This window comes from Podarcis bocagei, assembly GCF_964188305.1.
Source record: "Podarcis bocagei genome assembly, chromosome: 1".
Classification (NCBI taxonomy): Eukaryota; Metazoa; Chordata; class Lepidosauria; order Squamata; family Lacertidae; genus Podarcis; species Podarcis bocagei.
In genome coordinates, this window is record NC_138125.1 from 95,329,138 (window position 1) to 95,356,006 (window position 26,869).

General features: G+C 43.2%; 1 protein-coding gene across 8 annotated transcripts in view; it reads right to left on the reverse strand.

Annotated features, from left to right (window-relative positions):
• The window catches only part of MYLK (myosin light chain kinase), a 181,723-nt gene that overhangs the window by 17,350 nt on the left and 137,504 nt on the right, over positions 1 to 26,869 (reverse strand). For 7 of the 8 annotated variants that reach the window (XM_081188192.1, XM_081188193.1, XM_081188190.1 and 4 more), the window contains 7 exons: positions 20,391 to 20,441; positions 18,551 to 18,678; positions 14,409 to 14,562; positions 7,636 to 7,938; positions 4,813 to 4,854; positions 4,633 to 4,726; positions 2,414 to 2,617 (listed from right to left, as the gene is read on the reverse strand). In XM_081188192.1, coding sequence (XP_081044318.1) covers positions 2,414 to 2,617; positions 4,633 to 4,726; positions 4,813 to 4,854; positions 7,636 to 7,938; positions 14,409 to 14,562; positions 18,551 to 18,678; positions 20,391 to 20,441 — 976 coding nt within the window. The remainder of the gene's footprint in view (positions 1 to 2,413; positions 2,618 to 4,632; positions 4,727 to 4,812; positions 4,855 to 7,635; positions 7,939 to 14,408; positions 14,563 to 18,550; positions 18,679 to 20,390; positions 20,442 to 26,869) is intronic. The other variant, XM_081188191.1, reaches the window with a different exon arrangement.

Below are 26,869 nucleotides of genomic sequence, written 5' to 3' on the forward strand. Positions count from 1 at the left end.
GCATCTTAAGTGTGGGATTGCCTCTTAAAATGATGCTTACCACCTCCAGTTTTTATAAGCGCATATTAAAAACAGGTATTTTTAGAAAAATAATAGGATGCCTGGTTAATCACTACACCTCTTCAGTTGATTAAATGTTTCTAAATGTATTAATACAATCAATTAGTTACACCCCTACTTTAGATTTCCTACTGTAGCAGAGGAAAAGGCAGCCCATGCGTTTCTTGCTCCTTCCTTCCCCAGCCCTGTCATCCACCACCCTCTCCCCTGCTTGCTGTGTGAAAACTGGTAAATTTCTACTAGTAGTGGAGGGAATGGACAGGAAAGCTGGGAAAGGAATAGGCAGGAGAAGCTGTGGCTGCCTCATCTCCCCACCACTGCCAACTTAGGGGTTCGAAAGCATGCCAGTGCAAGTAGATAAATAGGTACCGCTGTGGCGGGAAGGTAAATGGCGTTTCCATGTGCTCAGGCACTTGTCAAGGTCCTCTGTGCACCAGTAGCAGTTTAGTCATGCTGGCCACATGACCCAGAAAGCTGTCTGTTGACAAATGCAGGCTCTCTCAGCACGAAAGTGAGATGAGCGCCACAACCCCATAGTTGCCCTTGACTGGACTCAGCTGTTCAGGGGTCCTTTACCTTTACCTTTTACATATGGAGATTCAAAGGTATAGGAATATTCTAGGGCTTTGAAACTGCAGTGCGTGAGAAGCTAATGCAGCTAAACTGCTTATTATTCTTTATAATCATGTACTTTATTCTAATTTCTTTTTGAAGGGGAAAGAATCAGGAGGCAAAATAAATTAATGTTGTGCAAAGCTGTACGCAGTCCAGCAAACTTCATACATTCCCCCTATTTTCCATTAGAACTGCCAGTTCCCAGTTCCATGCTAAGTAGGATTGTTTCTTTTATTTTCTTACCCTATACTGTATAATTTATTTTACCCGCTATCACCAACTTGGTCAAGGTTTAAATCTAAAAATAAACAACCATCTTCTGTTCAAGCAATGAAATTGCATAATAAGGATTCCAACTCTGATTCATGTCTTTTTGGGCTGTATTTTTATGCACCCTGTACATATGGCAACAAAGGGAAGGGAATTGTGTGCACCCTTTTGCTTAAAATTATTTTAACAGTTTGCTCCATTGATTTTTTTTAAATGTATTTTTTATTAAAGATTTCTTGGTTTACAAAAGTATGTACAATGTCCTCCCCTTGTTAACAGAGTAAAAGAAACAACAGCAGTGAATCCTTCTGGTCCAACATTTTGGAAAATTAACAAGCTGACTCACCTCCTCCCAAATACTACTGTCACAAGAAAAAAGGTGATCTAATGAGAAACATGTGCATATCAAGTTATGCAGCTTAAAAAGGCTGTGACATAAAGACTCTGATCCAAAGAGGCCCATAATGTAGAGGATTAGCAGAAAATGGAAAATGCTGGGGTATCATTTAGCAGCAGTAATTCTGCACCGCAGAGGATGTTGGACTTCTGCTCCCATTAGCCCCAGCCAGCATGGCCAATGGTAAGGGATAATGGGAGTTGTACTCTAGCAACATCCCTAATCTACTTGTGACAAATCTGTCCTGTAGACATGCAACATTTCAAATGATCATCTTTAATTATCCTTGTTACTTCCGCTGCTCCCGGCTGGGACAAATGGATTCATGCTAGCTGGAGGCAGTAAGGAGAATGAGTATGGGAAGTAGTTGAAAAAGAAGCCTGAAAAACATTGCCAAGGCAAAAACCTCCTTAACTTTCAGATTTGGCAGAGAAAGGATTTGTAGACTGTCTATAGAAAGGAGATTGCAAGGATAAGGAGAGCTTCCAGTATAATACCATCTCCTTCTAGTGTGAATTCCTCCTGGTTGTTGAGGGTGCATGTTTGGTTCTAGAAGGAATTAACTCATGCCATCTTCTTACCATATTGATCACCACTGATATGCAGCCATACTTCGGCAAAATGCAAGATATAAGTATTCCTAGTGGTGGTTCTTAGCAAATTCAAGTTTATCTGATTTTTAAAGGGTGTATCAGTGAAGAACGCAATATCTGACTACAGTGGTACCTTGGGTTAAGAACTTAATTCTTTCCAGAGGTCCATTCTTAATCTGAAACTGTTCTTAATCTGAGGTACCACTTTAGCTAATGGGGCCTCCCACTGCCGTTGCGCTGCAGCCGCGTGATTTCTGTTCTCATCCTGAAACAAAGTTCTTAACCCGAGGTACTTTCTGGGTTAGCGGTGTCTGTAACCTGAAGTGTCTGTAACTCGAGGTACCACTATAATGAGAAATCTGTGAAGAACAAAGGAAGAAGAACTTGCAGATATGTTAAGAGACCTAGGAGGCCTTCGTTAGATTTTTTAAAAATAACATTGTTATGGGAAAGTAACAATACTCTAATTTATACTCACAGTTCCAAGACCATGACAATGTTTGCTTTCTCTTCGAAGGCATCTACACACTGAACGAGTTTTGGATGGTGCAAACAGTTCATAATGCTGATTTCTTGCCTTATGTTTTCTTTATCCTTAGCTGAATATGCTTTAAAAAACTTTCCTGCCCAAACTTTTCCAGTTTTCTTCTCAACAAGTCTGAAGACTTGTCCAAATTTCCCCCTGAAAAATACAGAGGAATTTCAATGTCTGAGGGTCAGCACACAACACAGGCTGAAAACATTAGAACATGCTTTTTTGATGTCCTGGAATGATTAATGTGACCTTGAACTCAGAAGATAGGACTTGCTGTGTTTTAGACCAAATGCCCTGAGTCACACACAAACACATATTTTAGGGTGTGTGGTGCAATACAGAGGAACATAGGAAGCTGCCTTATACAAAGAAGTGGTGGCTGGTCCATTAGGACAAATGGTGCACTGCCCCACTAAACTCAGTCTGTCCTCAACCAGCCTCCAGCTGCCTGCCTGCTTTTTTTACAACCAATCAAGGAAGTGGCACTGCTTGTTACTGCTACCTTGTAAAACTTAGTGGGGAGAATGTTGCAGACAAAAGTAGAAATAGTTGGCTCCACCTTTCTTTGGCTCTGGCTCCATGTTTGGGCTCCCTGCCTTCTGTCCCACTAGCCCCAATGGACATGAGTCACCACTGAGACTCCGTACCAGTAACTCTGCAGCTCTGTCTTATCTGCTCTTGCAGGAGCTCACTAAGGTCTCAGGAAAGATCTTTCCAATCACCTGCTCCCTGCTCATTCTAAATGAAACACTAGGGACTGAATCTGGGACATTCAGCAAGCAAAGCATGTGGTCTCCCAGTGAGCAATGGTCCCTCCCCATATTACCAAAACTAATTCTAATTCATATGTTGGTTTGATTCTGTGGGAAATCTATTTTATTTATTTACTTGCATTGGGCTATGTCTGGAGAAAGCATTAGAACAGATGTGGGGAACCTCTGGCCCTCCATAAACCCCCCATATGTTGCTGGACTATAACTCCCATCACCCCCTGGCTATTGGTAATGTTTGCTGCAACTGAAGGGAACTGTAGTTCAGAAACATATGGCAGGCCAAAGGTTTCCTGCACCTAGTTAATAAGATGCCAAATGAGATACACCTGGGATCTCATTACTTTTAGAGACTACCTTCGCTTGTATGGACCTACCCATGCTCTTAGAAAGTCAACTGAGGTCCTGCTCCATATCAAGTTAAGAGGATTGATATACTGGACAAAACCTTCACAAGTATTGTACCCCAGCTCTGAAGCTCCTTCATTTGGCGCACTAACTATGGCTGTTCTGTTTCAGATGTGTATAGGGAAGTGGGCTAGTTTTGTCTTACAGTGTTTTATTTTAATGGCTTAGATCCAAAGTTGCACTTCTGCAAATGGAAGGGCCTTGGAAGGAGGCAATTTTCAGTGATTTACAACTGGCCTTCACTGAGCAGTATCATCATAGGTCATATATTTTGGGGATTATAACCACTAGCAGCAAGGAATCTCTCCTAAAGGCAAGGCAAAAGGCTGAATCTCATAATCTCTAGTAGTTACCGTATTTTTCGCCCCATAAGACGCACCGGCCCATAAGACGCACCTAGTTTTTTGGGGGAGAAATAAAGGGAAAAAATTTATTTCCCCCCCAGGTGCGCTGCGCTAATCCCGAAGCTTGGGGCGTGCGGAGCTCAGCACGCCCGAAGCTTCTGGGTGCCGGCAAGGTCTCCGCTAGCCGTGGGAGAGCCGGGCGCCTCTCCCAGGGCTAGCGGACCGCTGCGCTAATCCCGAAGCTTGGGGCGTGCAGAGCTCAGCGCGCCCCAAGCTTCTGGGTGCGCGCAAGCAGTCCGCTAGCCCTGGGAGAGCCACTATTTCTGGATTAGCAGAGTCTGTAACCTGAAGCATCTGTAACCTGAAGTAACCTGAGGTACCACTGTAGAAGGAACCACCAGTGGTGGAGCCAGAAAAAAAAACACACTGGAGTGGGGTGGGGTTTAGAATAGCCAAATGGTATTTCTGGGGTGGGGTCATGGACAAGTGTGGTACATTTCTCAGAAAGAAATCATGGTATGTTTCACATTAACACTCCCATCCTAAACGTATTTTCTCTGAAGCGCAGCCACATTGATTTTGATGGAAGTTAACTGTCAAGAAAACATGCTTAGAAGAAAATGCATATTGCTACACTTACGATCCCAGTCTTTCTTCAACATTGTAGGAGTCTGAAACTTTTTGTTCTGTATTGATAGCCACTGTCCGATAGTCAAATTCTGTTTCCTTCTCTTCTAGAAGTTGGCAGGGGAAAAACACATCTGATTACAAGGAGGCCCACGCACTGCAAACATAGTATGGTGAAAGAGCAATTTCTTACCATCATCAGATCCTTCAGCTTCTTCTTCTTCCTCTTTGGGACCTATCACCAAATATAAATGTATATGTCTATAAAGAATGCCTTCTCATACCATCTTTATTCCCCCCTTTAAGGATTAAAAGTTGAATTCTGTATGCGAGTTCCTCGTCTCTTGACAAGGCTACAGGGATGACATCAGCAACTGGCATGCATGGGCAACTGCCAAGGCCCATTGCTGAATCATGTCCTGCTCCTTTAGTTTATTTAAATTTATTATACTGTGTTTCCTTTCATGTATATGTGCCACTGCAAAATACAGAATTAGGGAGGCTTAAATGGACATTCTTCCTCCAGTGAAAGAGAGGGGCCATGATAGCATAGGGAAATGGGTACTGCCACCCAGCTGCCACTTTCCGGATTTTCTGCTCCATTCTCTCTTTGAGGGAAAATCTCTACTTATATCGAGTGCATATAAGAGAGGAGAATTCTGATGATCAGTGTGATGTCCCTCCATTGAAATCCTCAATGAACAGAAGCTGAATAAATCCTATGTGCTTAGGAGCTGACGTTAATAATATAATACAGCTCTCAATGATTGCAATGTTATTTTATTCTATTATTTTACTCTAGAATAATATTATGAACTTTTTGTGGTTATGCCGAAGTAAATTAAACCTACAAAGTACTATATATAGAACATACTTAAAAACAGGAAGAGGGAATTGGAACACATAATCCATTCTTCATGAACTGAATGCAAGAAAACTGGGGGAAGGGCCGTCACCTAACTCTCAACTATCTCTCTTTTAAAAACTGAAGCTGAACCTTCCAATGCCATACATGGCTCTTAGGAAAAACCCTATACATCAGTAGCAAGAAATTCACAAGACCCCCTTTAATTCCACACTTGGAACATGTGGATGTCTGGGATATGACTTCTGCTATATTTGGCCTCTCTTTTACAGAGGTTGTCTTTAGGAATGGAAAACATTAGGGCAAAATAATACATATAGTAACTTTCTCGCCTTCAGGGCCTTTCTGTATGAGGAAAGGACTTCCCCTCCCCACAATTTGGCGTCTGTAGCAGCACCATGTTTCTTCCTCACTAATGGAGGCGTGTGAAGGAAGGGTGCAGTGAAAGAGAGACTTGTGGTTCATTTCCCCTCCTTTTTTAACTAGTCCAGCAATCTGTGCTCAGGAAGGCAAGAGCAAGAACCTCCAGAAAAGGAGGGGTGAATAGGAAGGCCCGTTAAAATGGCTTGTAGGACAGTTGAAGGAAGAGGTAGCCCTACTAGTGTTAATCTGTTATTGTAAATGGCAGCATGAGTACAGTGGTGCCTCGCAAGACGAAAAGAATCCATTCTGTGATTCTCTTCGTCTAGCGGTTTTTTCGTCTTGCGAAGCAAGCCCATTGACGGATTAGTGGATTAGCGGCTTTTAGCAGCTTTTAGCGGCTTATCGGCTGATCAGATCAGCTGATAAGCGGCTTAGCGGCTTAGAAAAAGGGGGGAAAGGGGGGGAAACCGCAGGAACTCGCAAGACATTTTCGTCTTGCGAAGCAAGCCCATAGGAGATTCGTTTTGCGAAGCACCTCCAAAACGGAAAACTCTTTCGTCTAGCGAGTTTTCCGTCTTGCGAGGCATTCGTCTTGCGGGGCACCACTGTACTGAATAAAACAACTCATAGCATGCACACGATACCCTTTCTTTCCCTCAAATAATTCTGGTCACTGTAGTTAACCCCTCATAGAGTTACATTTCCCAGAAATCCTTGCCAAACCAAAGAGTCCAGAATTCTTTGAGGGAAAGAATGTGCTTCAAATTTATTTTGGGGGTATAGTGTGCACACAGCCTCTAGATTGGTAGCCATGTTAGCCTGTTGCAGTTGATTCTTTGCTGTGATTTCGGACACCTTAAAAGCTATCGTTTTATTGTACCACCAGAGACAATGATGAAATGGCCTAGGAAAGCTTGTGCCACAATGATTTTTAATGTGTGACCAGTCAGCCTTAGAGCCCCATCTGCAACAGGAGATACTAATTCTGACTCACCTTTACATGATGGTTGTAAGGATAAAAGGGCACCAGAATTACAGAACGGCCTCACAAGAGAAACATGCCTGGCTCAGTCACTATGCCCTCACTCCAAGCTACATGTGGAGCTTGTGGCTGAGCTAGGATCTGAACCAGGAATTTCCAGGTCACAGTTCATGGTTCACCTGTCCTTCTGTACTACACCACTACAGCAACAATATAATGTCAAAACTGGGATTCAGTTAGAATACATAACTCCAAGACAGAGTGGAATTCAATGTTGTGCGAAACATTGCTGCTTGCCATATAGAACTATCTCCCTTTTCCTCCCCCTGCCCCACCCTGTGTGCTGTTCTGAGGGTTTTCCTGACCCTCCCAAGCAGATTTGGAGAGGACATGTGGGGGAGGAGGGAGGGGAAGTCCTGTTATACTAAAAGGACTCGTTGCACTGGCTTCCACTACCACAAGAACTGGTAAATCTGGCCTGCAAGCTTTTTTCCTCTTTTTGGTAAACAGTCTTTCCAAAACGCCGAAGCTGATTACGAAATATTCTCATACATATGCATGCACACTCACTTTTTAAATTCTTTGAATCCTACGTTTTATAAAGCCACCCAGATCTTCTAACCAACTGGACCATGGGGAGATGCAAGAGCATAAATACTCAGTTTTCTTGTGTGTACTATCCAGTCTGGCACCCAGTCCCCAGATTAAGAAGAAAAAGGTGATCTACACATAAAAGCTGCCAAAGTAAAAACAAAAAGGTATATACTACCATAATTACCATAAATTTCAAGTGACAACAAACTTACCTTCTTGCTTGTCTCCCACTTTTACTAGCTCAGATTCATGACTTGGCTCACTTATCCCATACACGTTAGCAGCTCGCACCCTGAATTTGTACTCCCTGTCAGCCAGCAGGTCCTGGACGTTGTATGAAGTGCTGCGGCATGTGGTGAGATCAGTCCATTTCTTGTCCGCTGTATTCCAGATTTCCACAGTGTAGGATTGCACTGCGCTTCCACCATCGTATGAAGAACCGTACCATGAGAGGGTGAGGGAAGAACTCCTTATGTCCGAAGCACAAGGCGTTCCTGCTGGAGGATCAGGTTTATCTACAGATAAGGGGGGGCACACATAAAAATGTGTTATATGCCGACAAAGACATTCTCCCATTTCTCTCTCTTACAGACAGGCACTGGCTCCGCAAGTGGACTCTGAGAACTCCCGCTGATTACCCTGCTTCACATGCTCTATGTGAGAGATGGGAAAGCTGTGGCCCTCCAAATGTTGTTGAACTCTGATTCCCACAAGCCTCAGTCAACATGAGAGGCATGCTCCCCTACCAACAATCTGGAGGACCACCGCTTCCCCACCCCTGCTTTGTACACATCTTGCAACCATCATATAGTGCAACAAACACCAGGGTATGGTATGGGTTAAGAATTTATAGCTGGACCTGAAAATTACAGCCTTGTTAGCCTAATCCTTCACCCATCACTAATTTGAACCATGGATCCAACAGCACTATTTGCTACCTGGCACTTCTCGTTGGTCATCCTGGTTTTAGAAGGCAGCAAGAGCCAGTAGCAGAAAGTGTTTTGTCTTTCTGGGTACAGAACTCTTACTGCTATAGGGCTAGCATGCTACATTAATATATATGCTGCATACAGAGATCATGCCGCACTATGTTGCTTTAAGTCTGGCTTTTCTAGCCTAGCCAGTGCCAACTTCTGTGCGTAAAGGTACAGAGCTAAACAGAGTTCTTGTTCCTATACAAAGGTCTCACCCCAAGAGCAGGAGCCAACATTGTACAACAGAGCTGAAATAATGCCAGTATTATCTTTTTAGGAGCCCAGGTACGCAGACACCTAAGGTCCTGGAACAATAGTCTACTCTTCGATGATTACTGTAATTCACAACTCACCTACACTGGAACACATTTAATAAGTTTAATGGGATTGTCTTGTTTCTCCTGAGGTACAAAAAGGTATATTTGGCTTTTCTCTAAACAGACTTTGCCAACCTGGTGCCCTTCAACTTCATACATCTCCTATCAGCCCCAATCAGCACATCTTGAGGGCACCGAGTTGGTGAATTCAAAACTAATTCTAACATTGCATATGGATGCTATATGCCTCAGAAGAATCTTTTCTCAGAACTGATCTTAAAAAATAAGGGTCAGAATCCACTGCTTGCCACACAGTCCATTGAGTTCAATGAAATAAACCATTTATGACTGAACCAAAGGGACAACAATAATTATAAAGTTGAAAGACAAAGTAAAAACAGTGAGGAAAGGTAAAAGGAGAGAATATAGACAGTAACTCTGAAGGGGGATAAAAACTGAGGTAGTAGACAGATGCACACTGGAAAGTAATGAGGCAAACACAGGAAAAATAATTTAAGATCAGGACATATCCATTAGTAAAGTATATGAGCAGTAAAGATCACCCAGAAATGGAAGGGCAACCTATCATGATGCCAAACTTCCTTTTTGGAAAAACAACAACTAAGAGTTTTTTCCAAAAACAGAAAAAGATGTTTGCATATTTGTGGGAAAGCCTCTATTTCACTAGTGCTGAACACAACAATCCTAAACATATTTACTAAGTAATGGCTCAGTTGCACAGTCTCTTGAGCCAATAGCAGCAGTTATTCTTTTTAATTGGACTTGTAACTGCATTGTTATGTGTTGAAATGGCTGTGTAGAAGCTAGCTGCTGCTGGCTGCATGCTATAAACACATCAGTTTTTTGTACATCACCACAACATTACAGCTTTACTAGCAAAGGTAATTCTGCTTAAAAGAAAAGAAAGAAAATGCAGCAGCTGCTCAGCTCAGTGGATAGCAGCAAGCAGGCCAAGCCAATATAGGATTATTAAAACATGTGGTAGAGGTTTATCAATGTCTACTAGTGATGGCAATGCCCAAGTTCAGAAGTATATCACAAAGCAGAATTGAATAGAGGTGGACTCTCCTTCCTTGTGAGATTTTAAGCAGAGGTTGGATGGCCACGGGGTTGGACTAGTTGACCCTTGGGATCCCTTCCAACTCTATAATTCTATGATTCTATGTTCTTATGTGTAGTGATCAGGTGGGATTGCTATGAGGAATTATAACAAATATAGAGTAAGCCATCTGTGTCAGCAGTGAAAGCATTGCGTTGACTGGGTTTACACTATTTGATTTTTGATCAATCCACACCTCTGCATCCCTGTTCCATTTCTTTTTCTTCACAAGTCACGTACCCCCAGAAATCTGTGTGCTTAATTAGTTTTGGTAGTTTAACTTTCTCCCCATGTAGGGTTTGTTGAAATGCTTAGAAAAAATCTGATTGGTTCTTACCAACACTCTGTAAAAAGTTATTTTGTGAATAAAACGACCTGGGCTGAGGGGCTGGAGGGAGAGAGAGACTATTATACGCACCCTTCCCAGAGTCTTGCTGGTTCAAGCCTCTGTGTGTATTCTTATTAATCAGAGTTCAATCCTTCCTTTACTTTGAGAACACCTCATTATGTAACACCAGCTGTTGGGAGCAACAACAATGCAGGGCTATTGACTTTATAACCTTTATAAGCTTGTGGGTTTCGTAACCTGCTTGTGCCACTGTGGGAAGCAGAATGCTCAACTTGATGGCCCATTTGTTTGATCCAGCACTCTGGCTATTGTGCTCTTATGACGTCAGTGGAACTGGCTCCCAATACAGCTGGTGCATATTGATGTCAAAACAGACAAGTTATGTTATTGTTAAGTAAAAGAAAGACAGAGGTTGGATCTAGACACATTTAAAAAAGCATTACAGGAAAACACATTCTTAAGCTCATAATGGAAAATCAAATTGATGAAAGCTCAAACAGCACCATCTGGTGTTGCATGTTTATAACACAGTTATAACAATATACCGTAATTGCCTGAATGTAGCTGAGTCCAGAGACTGAACATGTGCACTCAAAAGTGGTATTTGTTTATTTGATTTTGTAACAAGAAACTCTGTAAATATTATACAAAAACCTATTTTGGGGTAGGTTTTTGATTTAAGTAAATGTTGTTTATGTAGATATAATTTAATTTTAATAGTAACAACAATGGAAATTTTGTTTTGGATAAAATCTGATACATCTTTGATCTCATGGATAATTTCGTATTTGCTTAGAACCTTATGGTCCAACTTTTCATTTTCAACATGCAGAGTCCTTCAAAGTCTATTTCTCAGCATCTGAGCAGGGAGGGCAACATCAGTCTTACTGACTGTAGGCCAAAGTGTAGGCTTTCAGCAGAGACTTGTATGTGGGAACCTGGCTCCCTGCTGACAATCTAAAAAACAGTTGAGAGAGGGCATTGTGCTTTTGACCAAAAATAATGTATGTCCCACTAACTATTCCTGCAATCACATTTCATAACAACTTCAAGTACAGGGACAAATCATTACATCTGGAAACACTGCAAGCAAATGGATGTATTATGGCCGCTATTATTGTGACTAATTTGTATTGCAGTTGAGTACTAACAGACTTGAAACAACCAGTGGATCTCTGCCTTCTGCTGAAAGAGAACGGATGTTTACTTATTCTTCGGTATGAACTGATTAGATATGTAGGACTAAGATCCAAAATCAACGTTTGAATTTAAAGCTATATTTAAGTAGTCTTGTACCGTCCTATTAATATGCACCACATTGTTACCTCTCTTTAATATAGAGCACAAAGCCTCAGCACCAAGTAAAATTATCCAGCTGCAGATGATAAAATGTTTTTAAGATGTTTTTCTTTATAGAACTGTGAGGCAGGTCTCTCTCTCTCTGTGTGTGTGTGTGTGTGTGTGTGTGTGTGTGTGGAGTGTATACATGCACAGGCTTTTCACTGTAGTCTTGTATATCACATGGAACTTGGTGTTTAAAGCCCCAAACGACCTTGGTCCTGTATACCTGAAGGAGCGTCTCCACCCCCATCGTTCAGCCCGGACACCGAGGTCCAGCGGCGAGGGCCTTCTAGCAGTTCCCTTGCTGTGAGGAGTGAGGTTACAGAGAATCAGGCAGAGGGCCTTCTCGGTAGTGGAGCCTGCCCTGTGGAATGCCCTCCCAGCAGATGTCAAGGCAATAAGCAACTATCTTACTTTTAAAATACATCTGAAGGTGGCTCTGTTTAGGGAAGTTTTTAATGTTTGATACTGTATTGTGTTTTTAATATTCGGTTGGAAGCCACCCAGAGTGGCTGGGGAAACCCAGCCAGATGGGCGGGGTATAAATAATAAATTATGATTATTATAAATTTTTGTATTTTTCGCCCCATAGGGCGCACCTAGGGTTTTTTTTTGGGGGGGGAATAAAGAAAAAAAATTATTCCCCCCCCCAGGCGCGGGGCTGGGGCAGGGGAAGCCCGAGCTTCCCTGACCCCAGCCCCCAGAACAGGCTGCTATCCGCAAGCCTAGGGAGCCCGGCGGGAAGTCGTGCCGGTCTCCCCAGGCTTGCGGATATCTGCCCAAAGCCCGGGCGCGCTGCTCAGCGTGCACCAGGCTTCAGGATGCAGGCAGCTCTCCGTAAGCCTTGGGAGACCGGCGCGACTTCCCGCCGGGCTCCCTAGGCTTGTGGAGAGCTGCCCGAAGCCCGGGGCGCGCTCCGCTGCGCTCCCCAGGTTTCGGGCTGCAGGCTGCTGTCCGCAAGCCTTGGGAGCCCGGTGGGAAGTCGTGCTGGTCTCCCCAGGCTTGCGGATAGCTTCCTGAAGCCTGGAGAGCGAGAGGGGTTGGTCACACCGACCCCTCTCGCTCTCCAGGCTTCAGCGAAAGCCTGCATTCGCCCCATAGGACGCACACCCATTTCCCCTTCATTTTTGGAGGGGGGAAAGTGCATCCTGTAGGGCGAAAAATATGGTATTATTGAGGTGTAAAAGACTAGGTGTGAACACTCTCTCTCTCTCTCTCTGATGTACCAGTTTCACATGTGCAGGGACCATTGGATCAGAGGGCACTTTCAAAGCATATATGTGCAAGTCTCATGAGTGCTGTACTGAATGCTTCCTTGCATGCTTACACTGGCTCGGATAAAATGAAATGCTTCTTACAGGGATCCTCAGGTACGGTTTGGGAGATAAGAGACATACAAGTTATTTAATAATACAGCTAGTGGGACTTCTTTCCTATATCTTCACTATTTAACTTAGAAGCTATTGCTTCTTTGGCTTACAGCTTCCCAAGTCCCAACTGCCATGATTGCTGACTGGGTGTCTTCCACTCGGGGACTCTGTATCAGGAGGTAAGTTTTGCTTCAGAAAGGAAGCACCACGCTCAAGGTAGTCCTCTTTGGATACCTTGGCTACTTTAATTTGAGTTATCATATTACCATTCCACACTATTATTAGCTATTGTGATATTTGCCTGCCAGATGAAGAGCAGACATAAAGCAACAATTAATTCCTTTCCATGGGCTAGGCTGTTTAGCCACAGAAGGTATTTAATATACTGCTAAAGCCTGCTGGATGATGTCCATGCCGACATTGCTGGCAAAGACTGCACTTGAGATTCATCTGCGGGAGAAAAATGAAACCATAAAAGGCCATAACTGAACTCTATGTTACCGCTCTCAGGGCATGTGTGTGTGTGTGTGACTGTAAACTGCTCTGCTTTCATTAGGAAAAAAAGTACCATGCAGCTTTCCAAGGGGGCAAATGGGCTGTAATTTAAAAGCATTATTCTGTATAGATGTTGATGAATTCTATCTTTAGCATAAACATGGGAAGGGGGAAAGGGCAACTCTCTTTTTTTAAAAAAAGCACTTAAGATCCATCTTTACATAGCTATCAAGTTCTTCAGTGAAAAGAACTTTCCCCTCATAAAACAACAGTTTCTCTCAATATACTGACTTCAATGAACTTCCACTTTTAATCCTCCATGAGAGCTTCTGTGTGTCATTTCAATACACCACAATGATCGTGCTGCTTGTGTTGTTGCTTCTAAAACTTACAGGCTCTGCTTTTTCCCACAACCAGGAGTAGATTGTGCCCATAAGCTCTTCTGCACAACAATGAGCACTATAGACTTCATCTTTTTATATAGAAGCTTATATTTTCGGGATTGTATATGCTAATTGCCTTCTGGGTTCTGTATATGGCTGTGATGTGTATATCTGCCTTTATGAGGTAAAAGTCAGAGCCTTTAACTAAACAAATGTCTTTACAATATCAGACCTAGTGCTAGCAATCATTAATTATCAAGATTTCAATTTATATTACTCAATTATAAGTGACCTTTAGAAATTATTGAAGGAAGAATATATTTGTTCTCATTTTCACCATTGAGAATAGGGGATAAATTTTGTTCAATTCACATTTTAATACAAACCTGCCCAATTCACATTTCATGAAACGCGCAAACTGAAACACAGTTATCTCACAATATTTACACTTCTCTCAATTCTGTGATGCAGTTCTCCAACCAAAAAAAGGAAACAAACTAGGGCATAAACTGATTCCAAAAATATGGAAAATAATCATTCATTGTTTTCCTCCATAATTAATTGCATTGATTCAAGTTGAGAAGCCCAGGTCACTTATCAACATTAACTACAAAAATAACAATCCAGTTTACTTACCTACAATGGTGAGGTTAACCTGGGCTTGTCTGCTGCCCAGTTTGTTTTCTACTACTAAAGTATAACATCCACAATGTTCCTGCTTAGTGGAGGAGATAGTTAGCTTACTGCTGTTCTCAGCATTCTCAATTTTGATGTGTTCACTCTCTTGGATCTGCCAAATTAAAGAGATAGGTTAAGGCAGGTATTTTGAAAATATAATTTAAAGTCGATTTAAGGAATTGCCAAACACTAAAGAAGTGGGACACGTATGTTTGGCAGAACTCATCAATCTGTCATATCCCTTGATATCACCCTTCTGTTTGCTCTCTTAGACCCCCTTCTAGTTGCTTAGATCACCAGTCAAGCAGTTTCTATAATACTGTATGTTTTAAGTAATAAAACTGTGCAAAATTATTTATTGTGTAAAATAGTTATTTCAGTCATCAAACTGGGTACATTCAAAACATCGTACCCATTTTACAGAAATGAATTATAACTAACAAACAGCACGACTGGCCATGAATTTATTCAAATCTCTAAAGGGCTATCACATGGAAGACAGAGCAAGCTTGGTTTCTTCTGCTCTGGAGGCTAAGACCTGAACCAATGGATTCAAGTTACAAGAACGGAGAGTCCAACTAAACACCAGGAAGAACTTTCTGACAGTAAGAGCTGTTCTACAATGGAATGAGCTCCCTTGGAAGGTGGGGAACTCTCTTTCATTGGAGGTTTTTAAAGAGAGACTGTATAGCTGTCTGTTATGGATGTTTTAGTTGAGATCCCTGCATAGCAGGGGGTTGGACTAGATGACCCTCAGGATCCCTTCCAACTCTACAATTCTATGAAGAATCATGGTCAAAAATGTCAAGAATACTTAGAACTTGATTTTCATGAAGTTTAGTCAATAAGGGCAAGCAAGAGGTTAGATACTTAATTTTTTTTTAAAAGCAGCACAGTCTGTTCTAAATATGAGAATAGATAATAGCATCAGTGTCCTCCCCTCCACTTCCTGTTAGATAAGAGTTGCTCCAGCTCATCCAGAGTTTCATTAAAAATGAAGGCTATTTAGTTTGGCATGTCCTGCTGTACATTTTGAGACAACAAAAAAATCATGAAGGTCTTAGTAACAAAGTCTATTATGGCAAAAGACTGCAAAAGCTAGCTTCCTGTAGCTGATCCTGTAGGAGTAGTAATAAATTCACAAGATCTCAGGAGGATTTCAGTTCTCAACAGGCTTTATTTTGTCTTTATCACATTTTTTTAACTAGTGTTCAGCAAACCTTAATGTGAAGCTCAGACTCCTTTAGTTCTGTGCAACGGAAGAAATGTAAACATGTGAATCACACACCATTCTTGAAATTGTTATCAAGAAATTGTACAATCTAGATAATAATTTTTTATGTAATGAACTTGTCACCAATGGATTCCCTTGATCCATGTGATTGTAGTATGGACACAGTCATCTATGGAATTTAGCTACATCTGGTATGATCAGCAAAACTTAGAAAATCTTGAAAAGGTATTGAGTTAGCCAGGAATTCAAGGTGGTGATCATTCCACTTAACAGAACAGATTATTGGGGTATCAAGCCTAACAGAAGCATTATGGTTACACAGACTATACCAGAAATGATAGATTGGTACAACTGTCTGCCACTGGAGTCCAAGGTCTCAACATGAAATATCCCCAAGCAGCAGGCATCTTGGTTTATTGCTGCCCAAGAATTGGCACTAGGATGGCCACTTATGCATTACCAAAAGGAGAGGCAATGCTTCAACAAAAATTAAGACAAAAGATGGCGGAGATGTTCATATTTGCATATGCGTATGTATGCAAATTCAGAAATACCTTTGTCAGGAGCTGCTGGCAAAGCAGCTTCCTGATCATACTGTCAGCTCAGTGGTCAGCTGTGGACATGAGCCAGCTGTGGACATGAGCCAAAATGGCCAAAAGAGACTCAGCAAAAACCTCTGTTCCTGCATAATCTGTTGTCCACATGCTGTTAAGAGCAATTTCGAGGTTCCTTCTCTTACTTCTTATCACTGTTGTTTTTTTTAACCTTTAAATTGACATTGGACCAGACAGCTATTCAAATAGAGGACTGCTCTCTGTAAAGTAGGACAAGCGGCCATGCTCTTTTATAGAAGGGACTTAGAGCTACTTCTCGATTGTGAATATTTATATCCTGCCTTTCTAGTTGATAACTGAACAACTGAAGGTGGCTAAGAAACAAAAATTTAAAACGGTATTCATAAAACAGATTTTAAAAGCTAACAAATGAGAAGCAAGTAAATCATCATCATAAAATGTCCCTGCCAGAAAGAACACACAGCTGCAGCTGTCCGTTGCCCTGGGACTGCAGAAACAAGCGAAAAGGACACTCTGGCTCCATCCGTCAGCCAAAGGGAACAAAAGCCACCAACCACTGTCCAAGCAGAAACACCAGCCTGGCTCAAACTTGATACAGCTTGCCACATCATTCTGGCCTTGATGGACTGATCTCTCTCTTCTACATTTTCTTCCATTCCCCTTCCCTTGTGTGCTTTGTTTAGTTTGTTAAGACTGAAGGCAGAGTCTCTCTCTTTCTCTTTACTTTTGAGCTTCTTAGGGAGACAATACTTGGCTGTAAAATGGGATAAAAATAAAGGAAAGAGACCCACAAAAGCTGTCCAGAAACCATTTGTATTATTCCTACCTCTAACTAAACTCAGTTTGGGTGTGATCTCCACAAAGTAAAAAAGAAAAGAAAAGAAAAGAAAAGAAAAGAAAAGAAAAGAAAAGAAAAGAAAAGAAAAGAAAAGTATACAACCTTTTCCCATAGAACACAAGTTATGCAGTGGTCCGAAAGCGTAGCTAATATCCAAGCACTAACCCTTCCGCTCAAATGGCACAAGCATGTGGGGCAACTGGATTAACACTGATCTAAAAATAATAATGTATAACCCCTCCATGGCAATTACAAGGGATTTTTCTAGATTCCAAAATGGTACTAAGGAATGGGGCAGAAGAAGGAAATGAAGATGTATTTGTTGAAAATAATGGAATTCGTAAGAAAAACACAGACCAGTGAAACTACAAAAACGTAAGAGTGAGAGAGGTTAATGACAAGAAAACCTCCAAGTGTAGCAGACATCTCTCTCTGATCCTAAAAGTGAAATAATAACGAGTCTAATCATATCCCTGGCTTTTCAGTCAGCACCCTGAGGCAAAGCAACAGTTATCCGTAAGCCAAGATCTGAATACTATATTTGGCTGCCTCCACACAAGCTGAGATGGGACAAAAAAGCATATCTGGGGGATCTCTCAAGAGCAGTGTAGGGAGGAGAAGATCAGTAGGATTTATTTATTTGCATAAGATAACACACTATTACTGCTATGTTTGCCTCATGGAGGCAAACGCCATCTACAAGCAATTACTTTGCTAAATGCATCACTTGTAATTTCATGAATGCTTATGAAATATTAAATAACATGCATAGTGTGTGATCAGGACTGTATTGTGCTGGGAGAGGGGATTTAATCACCCCACTGTCCTTGGTAGCTGTAGTCCCAACAAAATCAGACACACAAAACCTGCTGGCTCTTCCAGGAAAGAAGTTCCCATTGTAGTAACTTTCTTCCTGAACTAATAGCGGCATGGGAGGAGAATGCTTTTGCTGGGACTGAAACTACAGGACAGCGGAGGTTCAATCTCCTCTCCTAGCAAACGATGGCCCTAATCTTCATGTGGAGGGGGGCAAGGAGGGGGAGCTACCTACCACTGACCATTTAAAAAAGAATCACTACCTTAAGTGATGCATTTAGCACTGTGTGTAGCTTAGCCCTTACTTTCAAGGAAACAGCAAGTCATTATTGAACTACACCTTTGCCATGGTGTCTGTTTTACCACCACATTTAGTTAGGACTTTTCAGTAATATTCAGCATGGACAAATGTGCCACAGAGTTATCATTACTAGGATATTTCATAGGATAAAAAGCTTCTTGCTCCAGCTGATGTAGATGCAAGTTGCTGTGCAGGAAAATAGCTGACATTTGGCTGCATGTGCAACATATAATTCTGGGTGAACATGAATACTCCATATATGCAAACATTATTTTCAGATACCACCTTCTATCATGCAACCTATGAACAAAAGAACAGCAACAAAGATAGTGTTACCTGCTTCCGAAATTTCATCCAGGTACAGGTTAAGGGCAAAGTTCCTGCAACTTTGCACAACAGCTCCACCGATTCACCAGCCCGAACTTTTTGGTCTTCTGGGAACTGAACAATTTGGGGGGGAAGAGCTGGCAAAAAAGGGAGGATTTATTTAGAGATCTCACTGGAGGAAGTTTTTGGCTCTGAGTTTAGGAAGCTAACAACTAAGGCATTAAAAGTGTGCCTACATCTATGTGGCTCTGCTTCCCTCCATTTTTCACTGATGCAGGGCTGCTTCTTGGGCTGACGGATAGACTTTTCAAAGTTGTCATGTCAATGCATCCAGATGGGTAAGTTAACCTATTCCCATTTATCTAACCAATTTTTCAAAGCTTCACCTGTGAAAAGAGCCCAGTCTCCTGGCTGAGTGAAGCCAGGGATGGGAGGTTAAAAGTAAAGCACACCAACAGCTCTACCAGGATTACAGGATAACAAGGCAGCAATTTCAGCTCAGTCTTGGAGATGCCCTTTAGAGATCTCTAGAGACAAGACTGAGCTGACAAATGAGGAAGAGCTGCAGCTCAGTGGTAGAGCAACTGGATCAGTGCTTGCCATCTCCATGTTAGGACTGGGAGAGAACCTTTCCTGAAACCCTGGCAAGCCTTTCGGTGTAGGTAGCACTGAGCTAGACAGACTAATGATATGACTTACCTTTTGCCCTGCTCTTTCCAGGCACAGGTCCACACTTTAAAGCTCTGTGTCCAAGTGCTCTTCTTTTTTTTCCCTTTCCCCATGAAAACATGCTCTTTAAAGCTGAAGTGCAACAACCAGAAATTAGAGTTTTCCATGGATTCAGCTTTAAAAGAGTTGATTTTAATGGGGAAAGCTCTGGAGCAAAAAAGAAAGGGAAAATAAAAGAGAGCACTTGGACACATAGCTTTAAAGCATTAGACTGTGCCTGGAAAGCATGGAAGAAAGGAAAGTGTAGATAAGTCCTGCATATAAAGGTAGCTTCCTATGGTAAAAACAAACAAACAAGGGTTCCATGGAGGGCACTCTTGCCTAAAGTGTCCGTCATGAAGGGGGTTGGACTTCCTCCCTTGGTTTTGGTCTATGCAGTCACTCAAATCTCCCTCTACAGATGATGCAAACTAAAAAGGATGTGCATGATTCCCCCCCCCCAGACCTATAGGGTGGAAGATCTCAGATAATTTCTGAGTTAATCTGAGGGTGCTATGGGACAGCTCACCCACCTCTAGTCCCACATTGAATGCAGCTAACCAGGAATTTTTTGTGGGCCACCAGAAGTCCATTAAACCTCTTGCTTTTTTTAGCTGCCTGGCACTGCAAAAACACTCATCAAGCATGAATCATTAGCCCTAATTTATAGTTGATGAACAGCATTTGACTTGATGGGTTATGAATTCTCCAGGTCTGGTTCAGTGTGAGTAAGGGCATGTATGGGGCAGAAATCTATCCATCAGCACAGGGGAAAAAATCTGATTAGGGATAAGAATTTGGTTAGTCTTTGAACTAAAGTCACTTTATTCAGTTATAATTGGTTTTTACTTTTAACTTGGGGAAGTCTAATGAGAGGGACTTCCTGTCTGACAGAACTGCACAGTCTCTTGAAAATGCTGTGGGTCTAAGCCTTAAAACAACATATTGTATTACACTGATACAAACACACACCTGACAGACCTGCAAAAGAAGACAGGTAACTGAGAATCGTTGTCCTGAACTGTCAAGCTATCAAACTCAAATGGGTACAACTAACAAGGTTGTTAAAGTGTGTTGCATGGTAATTTTTCTGCATTTGTTTACTGTTCTCTTGTCTGTATTAATAGCAATATTCCAATACCTGCTTTGGGTGAAGTCTTGGGAGCTGGTTTTTTCTTCACTGTTGCCTCACCTAATTAAACAAAGAGAGGGGTTTGTAGATGAACTTTGTGATGAGCACAACAAAATATGTGAATTCACTATACAAGTAGAAGCTGCCTGTTTGCAAAAGGGAACTGTGTAAACATGGCACTGTAACAAGTGTCAGGATCTCCCAACATCGTTTTACTTTTGTAAAAAAAAGTCACTGGGAATCCCTTTGTTGGATTAGGATTATGAAATTCTAACTAGATCAACTCCCTGCTATTCCTACCAGCCAGAGGTAGAAACTTGTGCACTTAAAAAAAAAAAAAAAAGTACCAACATAGCTAATAGCAAATGGTGCAGAGGCAACTCTGGTTTCAGGTCCCATGGGGCATGAGGAGAAAGCATCCAATTCCCCTCCCCTATGTCATGGCTCCAATCCAAAGCAGGGGCCCCCACTGTTGCTTTTACAAAAAATAAAATTATATTGGCAGCTCCATACACACAAAGTACCAATGTAATGAGTGCAGTTTTGCCCTGAGAGGAAATGGGTGCAGCCTCCCCAGAATGCATTTGTTTCCTGTCAAGAGTAGGACTGAGAGCAAAGGAGGACAAATACTCCTATAATGCGGCTATGTAACTAATCACCTGAACGTTTGTTTTTAAAGGGTGAGATTTTCAAAGCGTTAAAAGGCTGATATTGAAGCAGAATAATTTTAGGCAGGAGAAAATCACACCTACTGTGGGGAAAGGCTCCTTTTAAATGGGTTTGCAGGTATGGAACATTTTGCCAAGCCATTTCAATGGTGCAAATGCTAGTCCCATAAGTAGAGATGCTCAGAAGCGTCTGTGTTTGTGTCTGTCCCGATCTCCCTCTCGTTTCCCTTTTCAGGCATTTTACTAAAAATAGTAACACGAAACTCCCAACTGCTCCTTCCTTCCCAGTAAATCTCTCACTGCACTGTCTGAGCCACACAAAAATGATCAAGTGGAAAAATCTCATATAACTGCACTAAAGGCTGGAGACTATCTGGGCAAAACCTGTATCCATAAGTCTTCCTGTCATTATGAGTTGCATTCAATGCAGTGTTAAGGCTAAGGTTCCATCAGTGCAAGGATTTCTTGCACAACACTGCTGTCCCCCACACTCTGCTGAAGGTCCTCCAAAGTAGATTTGGGGATGTACAGATGGTGATGATTAGTTTATTAAACTTGTTAGCTGCTTCTTCTTGCCCAAGACAATTCAAAACAATTTCCAACCAACCAACCAATTAACCATTTCACATTTAAAGAGCTTGTCTATCTATTGATGCTGCCAAGTTGCATTCTAAGCACCCAAAAGATGAAAAAAGAGTTATGGGAGGTTTGGTGTAAAAAAAGGGGGGAGGAAGAGTTTATTTTGTAGATTGGTTGTTTATATGGTCTCTGTCAAACTACCTCAGGGAGAGTCCTCTCACCTGGAGAAACCATGGCCTTCTGCTTTGTCACACTGCCAAGCTGTAGGAGAACTCCACCACAAATCAGGTACAGATGTTTGATAAAAATAATCAAATTGACAGATTTGTCCATCCTTACTTATAGCTAAGCACATTGCAAAGTGCACTGCTGGTGAGACCTCAGATACCCACCACCATCTTAATTACCCAGGGTCATCTCTCTCTCTCTCTTTATATATACAGTGGTGCCTCGCAAGACGAAATTAATTCGTTCCGCAAGTTTTTTCTTCTTGCGAGTTTTTCGTCTTGCGATGCACGGTTTCCCATAGGAATGCATTGAAAATCAATTAATGCGTTCCTAGGGAAACCGCCTTCAGACCAGGTCCGGGGGCAGTCTGTCCCCCGACCTCTTCTGAAGGCTGGGGGGGGGGAACAAGGGCTTTTCTTCCCACCCCCAGCCTTCAGAAGGCTGTTCTGAAGGCTGGTGGTGGGAAGAAAAGCCCTTCTTCCCACCTCCCGCCCCGCAAGCTCCGGGGACAGGAGGGCTTTGCTGCCGACCGCCAGCATTTTAAAAGCCCCTGCTGTCCCGGGGCGATTTTAAAATGCTGGCGGGCGGGAGCGAAGTCTCTGCTGTCCCGGGGAGATTTTAAAATGCTGGGGGTCGGGAGCGAACGCTTCGCTGCCGACCCCCAGCATTTTAAAATCTCCCCGGGACAGCAGAGAAGCAGCCCCCTGCGACCCTCTCCCGGCTGGAGAGGTGACGTGCGCCTATGGCAGGAGCCTCCATAGGCGCGCGTCACCTCTCCAGCTGGGAGAGCGTGCGCGGGGCTAAAGCAGCCCCCTGCGACCCTCCCCCGGCTGGAGAGGTGACGCGCGCCTATGGCAGGAGCCTCCATAGGCACGGGTCACCTCTCCAGTTGGGAGAGTGCGCGGGGGGCTAAAGCAGCCCCCTGCGACCCTCCCCCGGCTGGAGAGGTGACGCGGGCCTATGGCAGGAGCCTCCATAGGCGCGCGTCACCTCTCCAGCTGGGAGAGCGCGCGGGGGGCTAAAGCAGCCCCCTGCGACCCTCCCCCGGCTGGAGAGGTGACGCGCGCCTATGGCAGGAGCCTCCATAGGCGCGGGTCACCTCTCCAGCTGGGAGAGCGCGCGGGGGGCTAAAGCAGCCCCCGGCGACCCTCTCCCGGCTGGAGAGGTGACGCGCGCCTATGGCAGGAGCCTCCATAGGCGCGGGTCACCTCTCCAGCTGGGAGAGCGCGCGGGGGGCTAAAGCAGCCCCCTGCGACCCTCCCCCGGCTAGAGAGGTGACGCGCGCCTATGGCAGGAGCCTCCATAGGCGCGCGTCACCTCTCCAGCTGGGAGAGCGCGCGCGGGGCTAAAGAAGCCCCCTGCGACCCTCTCCCGGCTGGAGAGGTGACGCGCGCCTATGGCAGGAGCCTCCATAGGCGCGCGTCACCTCTCCAGCTGGGAGAGCGTGCGCGGGGCTAAAGCAGCCCCCGGCGACCCTCCCCTGGCTGGAGAGGTGACGCGCGCCTATGGCAGGAGCCTCCATAGGCGTGCGTCACCTCTCCAGCTGGGAGAGTGCGCGCGGGGCTAAAGCAGCTTTCGTCTTGCGATGCAAGCCCATAGGGAAATTCGTCTTGCGAAGCGCCTCCAAAACAGAAAACCCTTTCGTCTTGCGGGTTTTCCGTCTTGCGAGGCATTCGTCTTGCGGGGTACCACTGTATTAGCATATGTAAATATGATGCTCATTTGTGTCATGGGCTTCTGCCCCATTGTCCTTTCAGTACCTACCAATGCCTGCTTCCACTAGAAATTTTACCAATGTGGTCAAGCACAAGAGAGAGATTATTCTCCTGTACTTTCCCTAGCTTCACTTCTATAAACCTGAGATGTTACTTCCAAACAACCAGAAATTTTTAATGACTTCAGCAGTGGTCCATCCTCCTCCCCCCTGCACAATAATGCCACTGCAAAGCTTTTCAAAACAAAAGCTTATAGCTAAGCTTCTAAATCTCCACACTTAGGCTCTTTAATAAGCAGCTTGATATTTTAAAATGCTAGCCATTTAGCAGCTCAAACTTCAGCTGCACTCACAGGACAGCCCATACTTTCTGAGACATCAAGCCCTTCTTTAGGAAACAGAAATTCAAGGAAATTTACCTGAAGCTATAGCTTTAATTTCCAGAGGGAAAAGAGTACTGTTCATATTATAGATGCCTTTGCACACCATGGGCCATTTAACACCAGTGCCCACTCTGTATTAGTCACTGCTGTGACATCCTTAGAGTCAGGTCAAGGTCTCTCAAAATCCTCAACTATCATTAGCCAAGATTTCTCATGTCCCATGAGGCTTCCCCTCCACTTTGCCATACATTCCAACAATAGCCTCTGCTCCCAGAATACTCCAGTCTATTTGTATGGTGGGAAGCTGAAGAAACAATAGCTCAGTGGTAGAGCATCTGGTTTGCATACAGAAAGTCCCTTGTTCAAAACCCAGCATGTTGGGAATGTCTGTCTGAAATATTGGAGAGCCACTGCCAATCAGGGTATACAATACTGAGTTACATTGGTATAAGTAGGAATAGTGGTCAGGGAGGAGCAGCACAAGGATCTGGTCTTTCTGGTACCAGAATTGCTGCTGCGTACCAGAGTGGGGCAGGGGTGGGCAAGGCAGGGCAACAGTGAGGGCTGGGCAGTATGAGTCCACTGATGAACCCCTACTGGCCTTTCCTTGGTATAATGGAGCCTTTTACATTATTATCTTTTACCAAAACCTTCCAACCAAGTTTGCTGAAGGCATTTCTAGGATCCATATTGCCTTTCCTCTCCTCCCCAGTTCTCCCAATATGACAACATAAAATTGTATCTACCTTTCTGACGGCTGGGTCTAGACTTGCATTCCGTAAATGAAAGGCTCCTTCCATTTGCGGAATGAGCTTTGAACAAGCAAGAAAGAGAAGACTATTGTCACTGATTTTCCCTTCAGTTTTGAAGGCCAGTCAAACACACTATTCCAGAGGGTGCTGTAACTCATCAGAGCAGTTGTGGTGTGGTGTGCATGGGAGCTACAAGGGCAGGAGTATTTGGTGAAAATCACCTCCTCCCCTTTCACCAGTGGGAACATCTTCTGAGCAAAATTCTACTGGGATAACTTCCAGAGTCTGCAACTGAATTAGTGATCTAGTAAGACTCTTTTCATGATTAAATTAGCAACTTGGCCTTTTGGGAAATGGGCATGTCATGATGCAATCCGCCTTCTTTTCCACTCCTGCTATTTGGGTGGGCAGCATTCTGCAGTACAGGATCTTGCTTTGCACGAAGAATGGCCCAGGTTCAATCACCAGCATTTCCAGTTAAGGAAGAGCCGCTGCCAGTAATTGTAGAAAATACAGAGCGGGATGGACTCCATATAAGGCAGTTCCCTGTGTTCTTAAGCAACTGTGTCTACGAATCACACACCATTTTTAATTTTCCACTGCAACCAAGAACAATGCTTTTAGGAGCTCTGGGGCACTGTGTGAAGTTCAAAATGGTGGGGAATACTGGACTAATACGAGAAAACTCTGCCATAAACAATCTGCTCCCACTCTTAGTAATCCTCAGCTTTTGGCCATGTGGATCTAAAGCTGCTTTGCTCATTGACCTTCGATTCCTCTACTATCTTCTTGGGAAATGGTGTGAATCCTATTGTTATCATATGCTTCATACGCATGAACTATATAAAAAAGAGAGGGGGTATTGGTTGGGGAGAAGATACCAAGTGCATGCACCGATAATTCTAAGTGGAACTTTAGGCCCATATTAAGAGTGCAGCAATAGAATGGAAAGAAAAGGGAAAGAAGATTGTATGGAGCAATTCCTGCCTATATAAAGAACTAGATGCAAAGCAAAACATCTAATCTGATTAAAATGGGTTAACCATGTTTGAGGAATGCCTGCTGCTGAAAGAAAACCACAACACATTTTAGAAGGATCTCTGGGCTGACCTTCACTGAGAGGACATGGGCAATTCAGCATAGTTTGTACATTTACAGACAAGAAAAGAACATTTCAGGAGTGGGGGAAATAAAAGGCAATTTTCACTGTGCCATGTGGGTTGTGTAACACAGAGATAAGATGTCATGATCAACTTCTATATGTGGCGATCAATAACAACCACCCTTCTCTTCTGCCTGTCCCCAGATAACTATGCAGAATGCAATGTAAACAAAGCCCTCATGGAAAATCCTGCTCTTTGCCAGTATTAACTCAGTCACAGCTTGTCAGGATGGCATAAACTATAAAGCATAATAAGCTGGCGGAGATTCAAGTAACATACCTGGCATAAACTTAAATACGTGCCAAGGAGGAATGGCATGCTCAACCAGAACATTTTCCTTACTGGTTTAGAGCAAGGATGGAAAACCCCTGGTGCTCCAGATGTTGTTGGGCTACCATCCCCACTATCTCACCAGTATTTGACCCTTTTTCTTTGTTTCAAGTAACCAAATAAGCCAGGCATATGTTCAAAATGCCTTAAAATGTGGTGTTTGCCACACTGATGCTCATCTCAAAATGTAAATAGCCTCAAGGAATTCTAGACCAGGTGCTGTTTATCTAAAAGAAAGAAAGGAAGGAAGAAAGGAAGAAAGAAAGAAAGAAAGAAAGAAAGAAGCCATTACAGAAACATCCCTGTACACTCCCCCGAAACTAGATAGGAAGTCTAATCACAATAATTTTTATTTGAGGAAAAGCAACCTGGTTCAGTTATGATGCAAAACGTGGTGGGTAAGAGGAAATATTTTCTATTTTATCAACTTCCAAGTGTCACTGAGATCTGCAGGTTTAATCCAGGAGTTTAATCTAACTGGCAAGGCAGATCCAATACTCCCCCACCCTCTATAGGCTGCTTTGACAGATGGGTGGGGTGGCCCACCTGTCAATCACATGGCATCAAATGATTCTACTTCAAAGCAAGAAGCTGGAACACATTCTAAGTGTGCTCTCAGCTTTCCTTTCCTCCTTTGAAGCCCCAGCTTGAGTTCAAAAGAGATCCTGCCT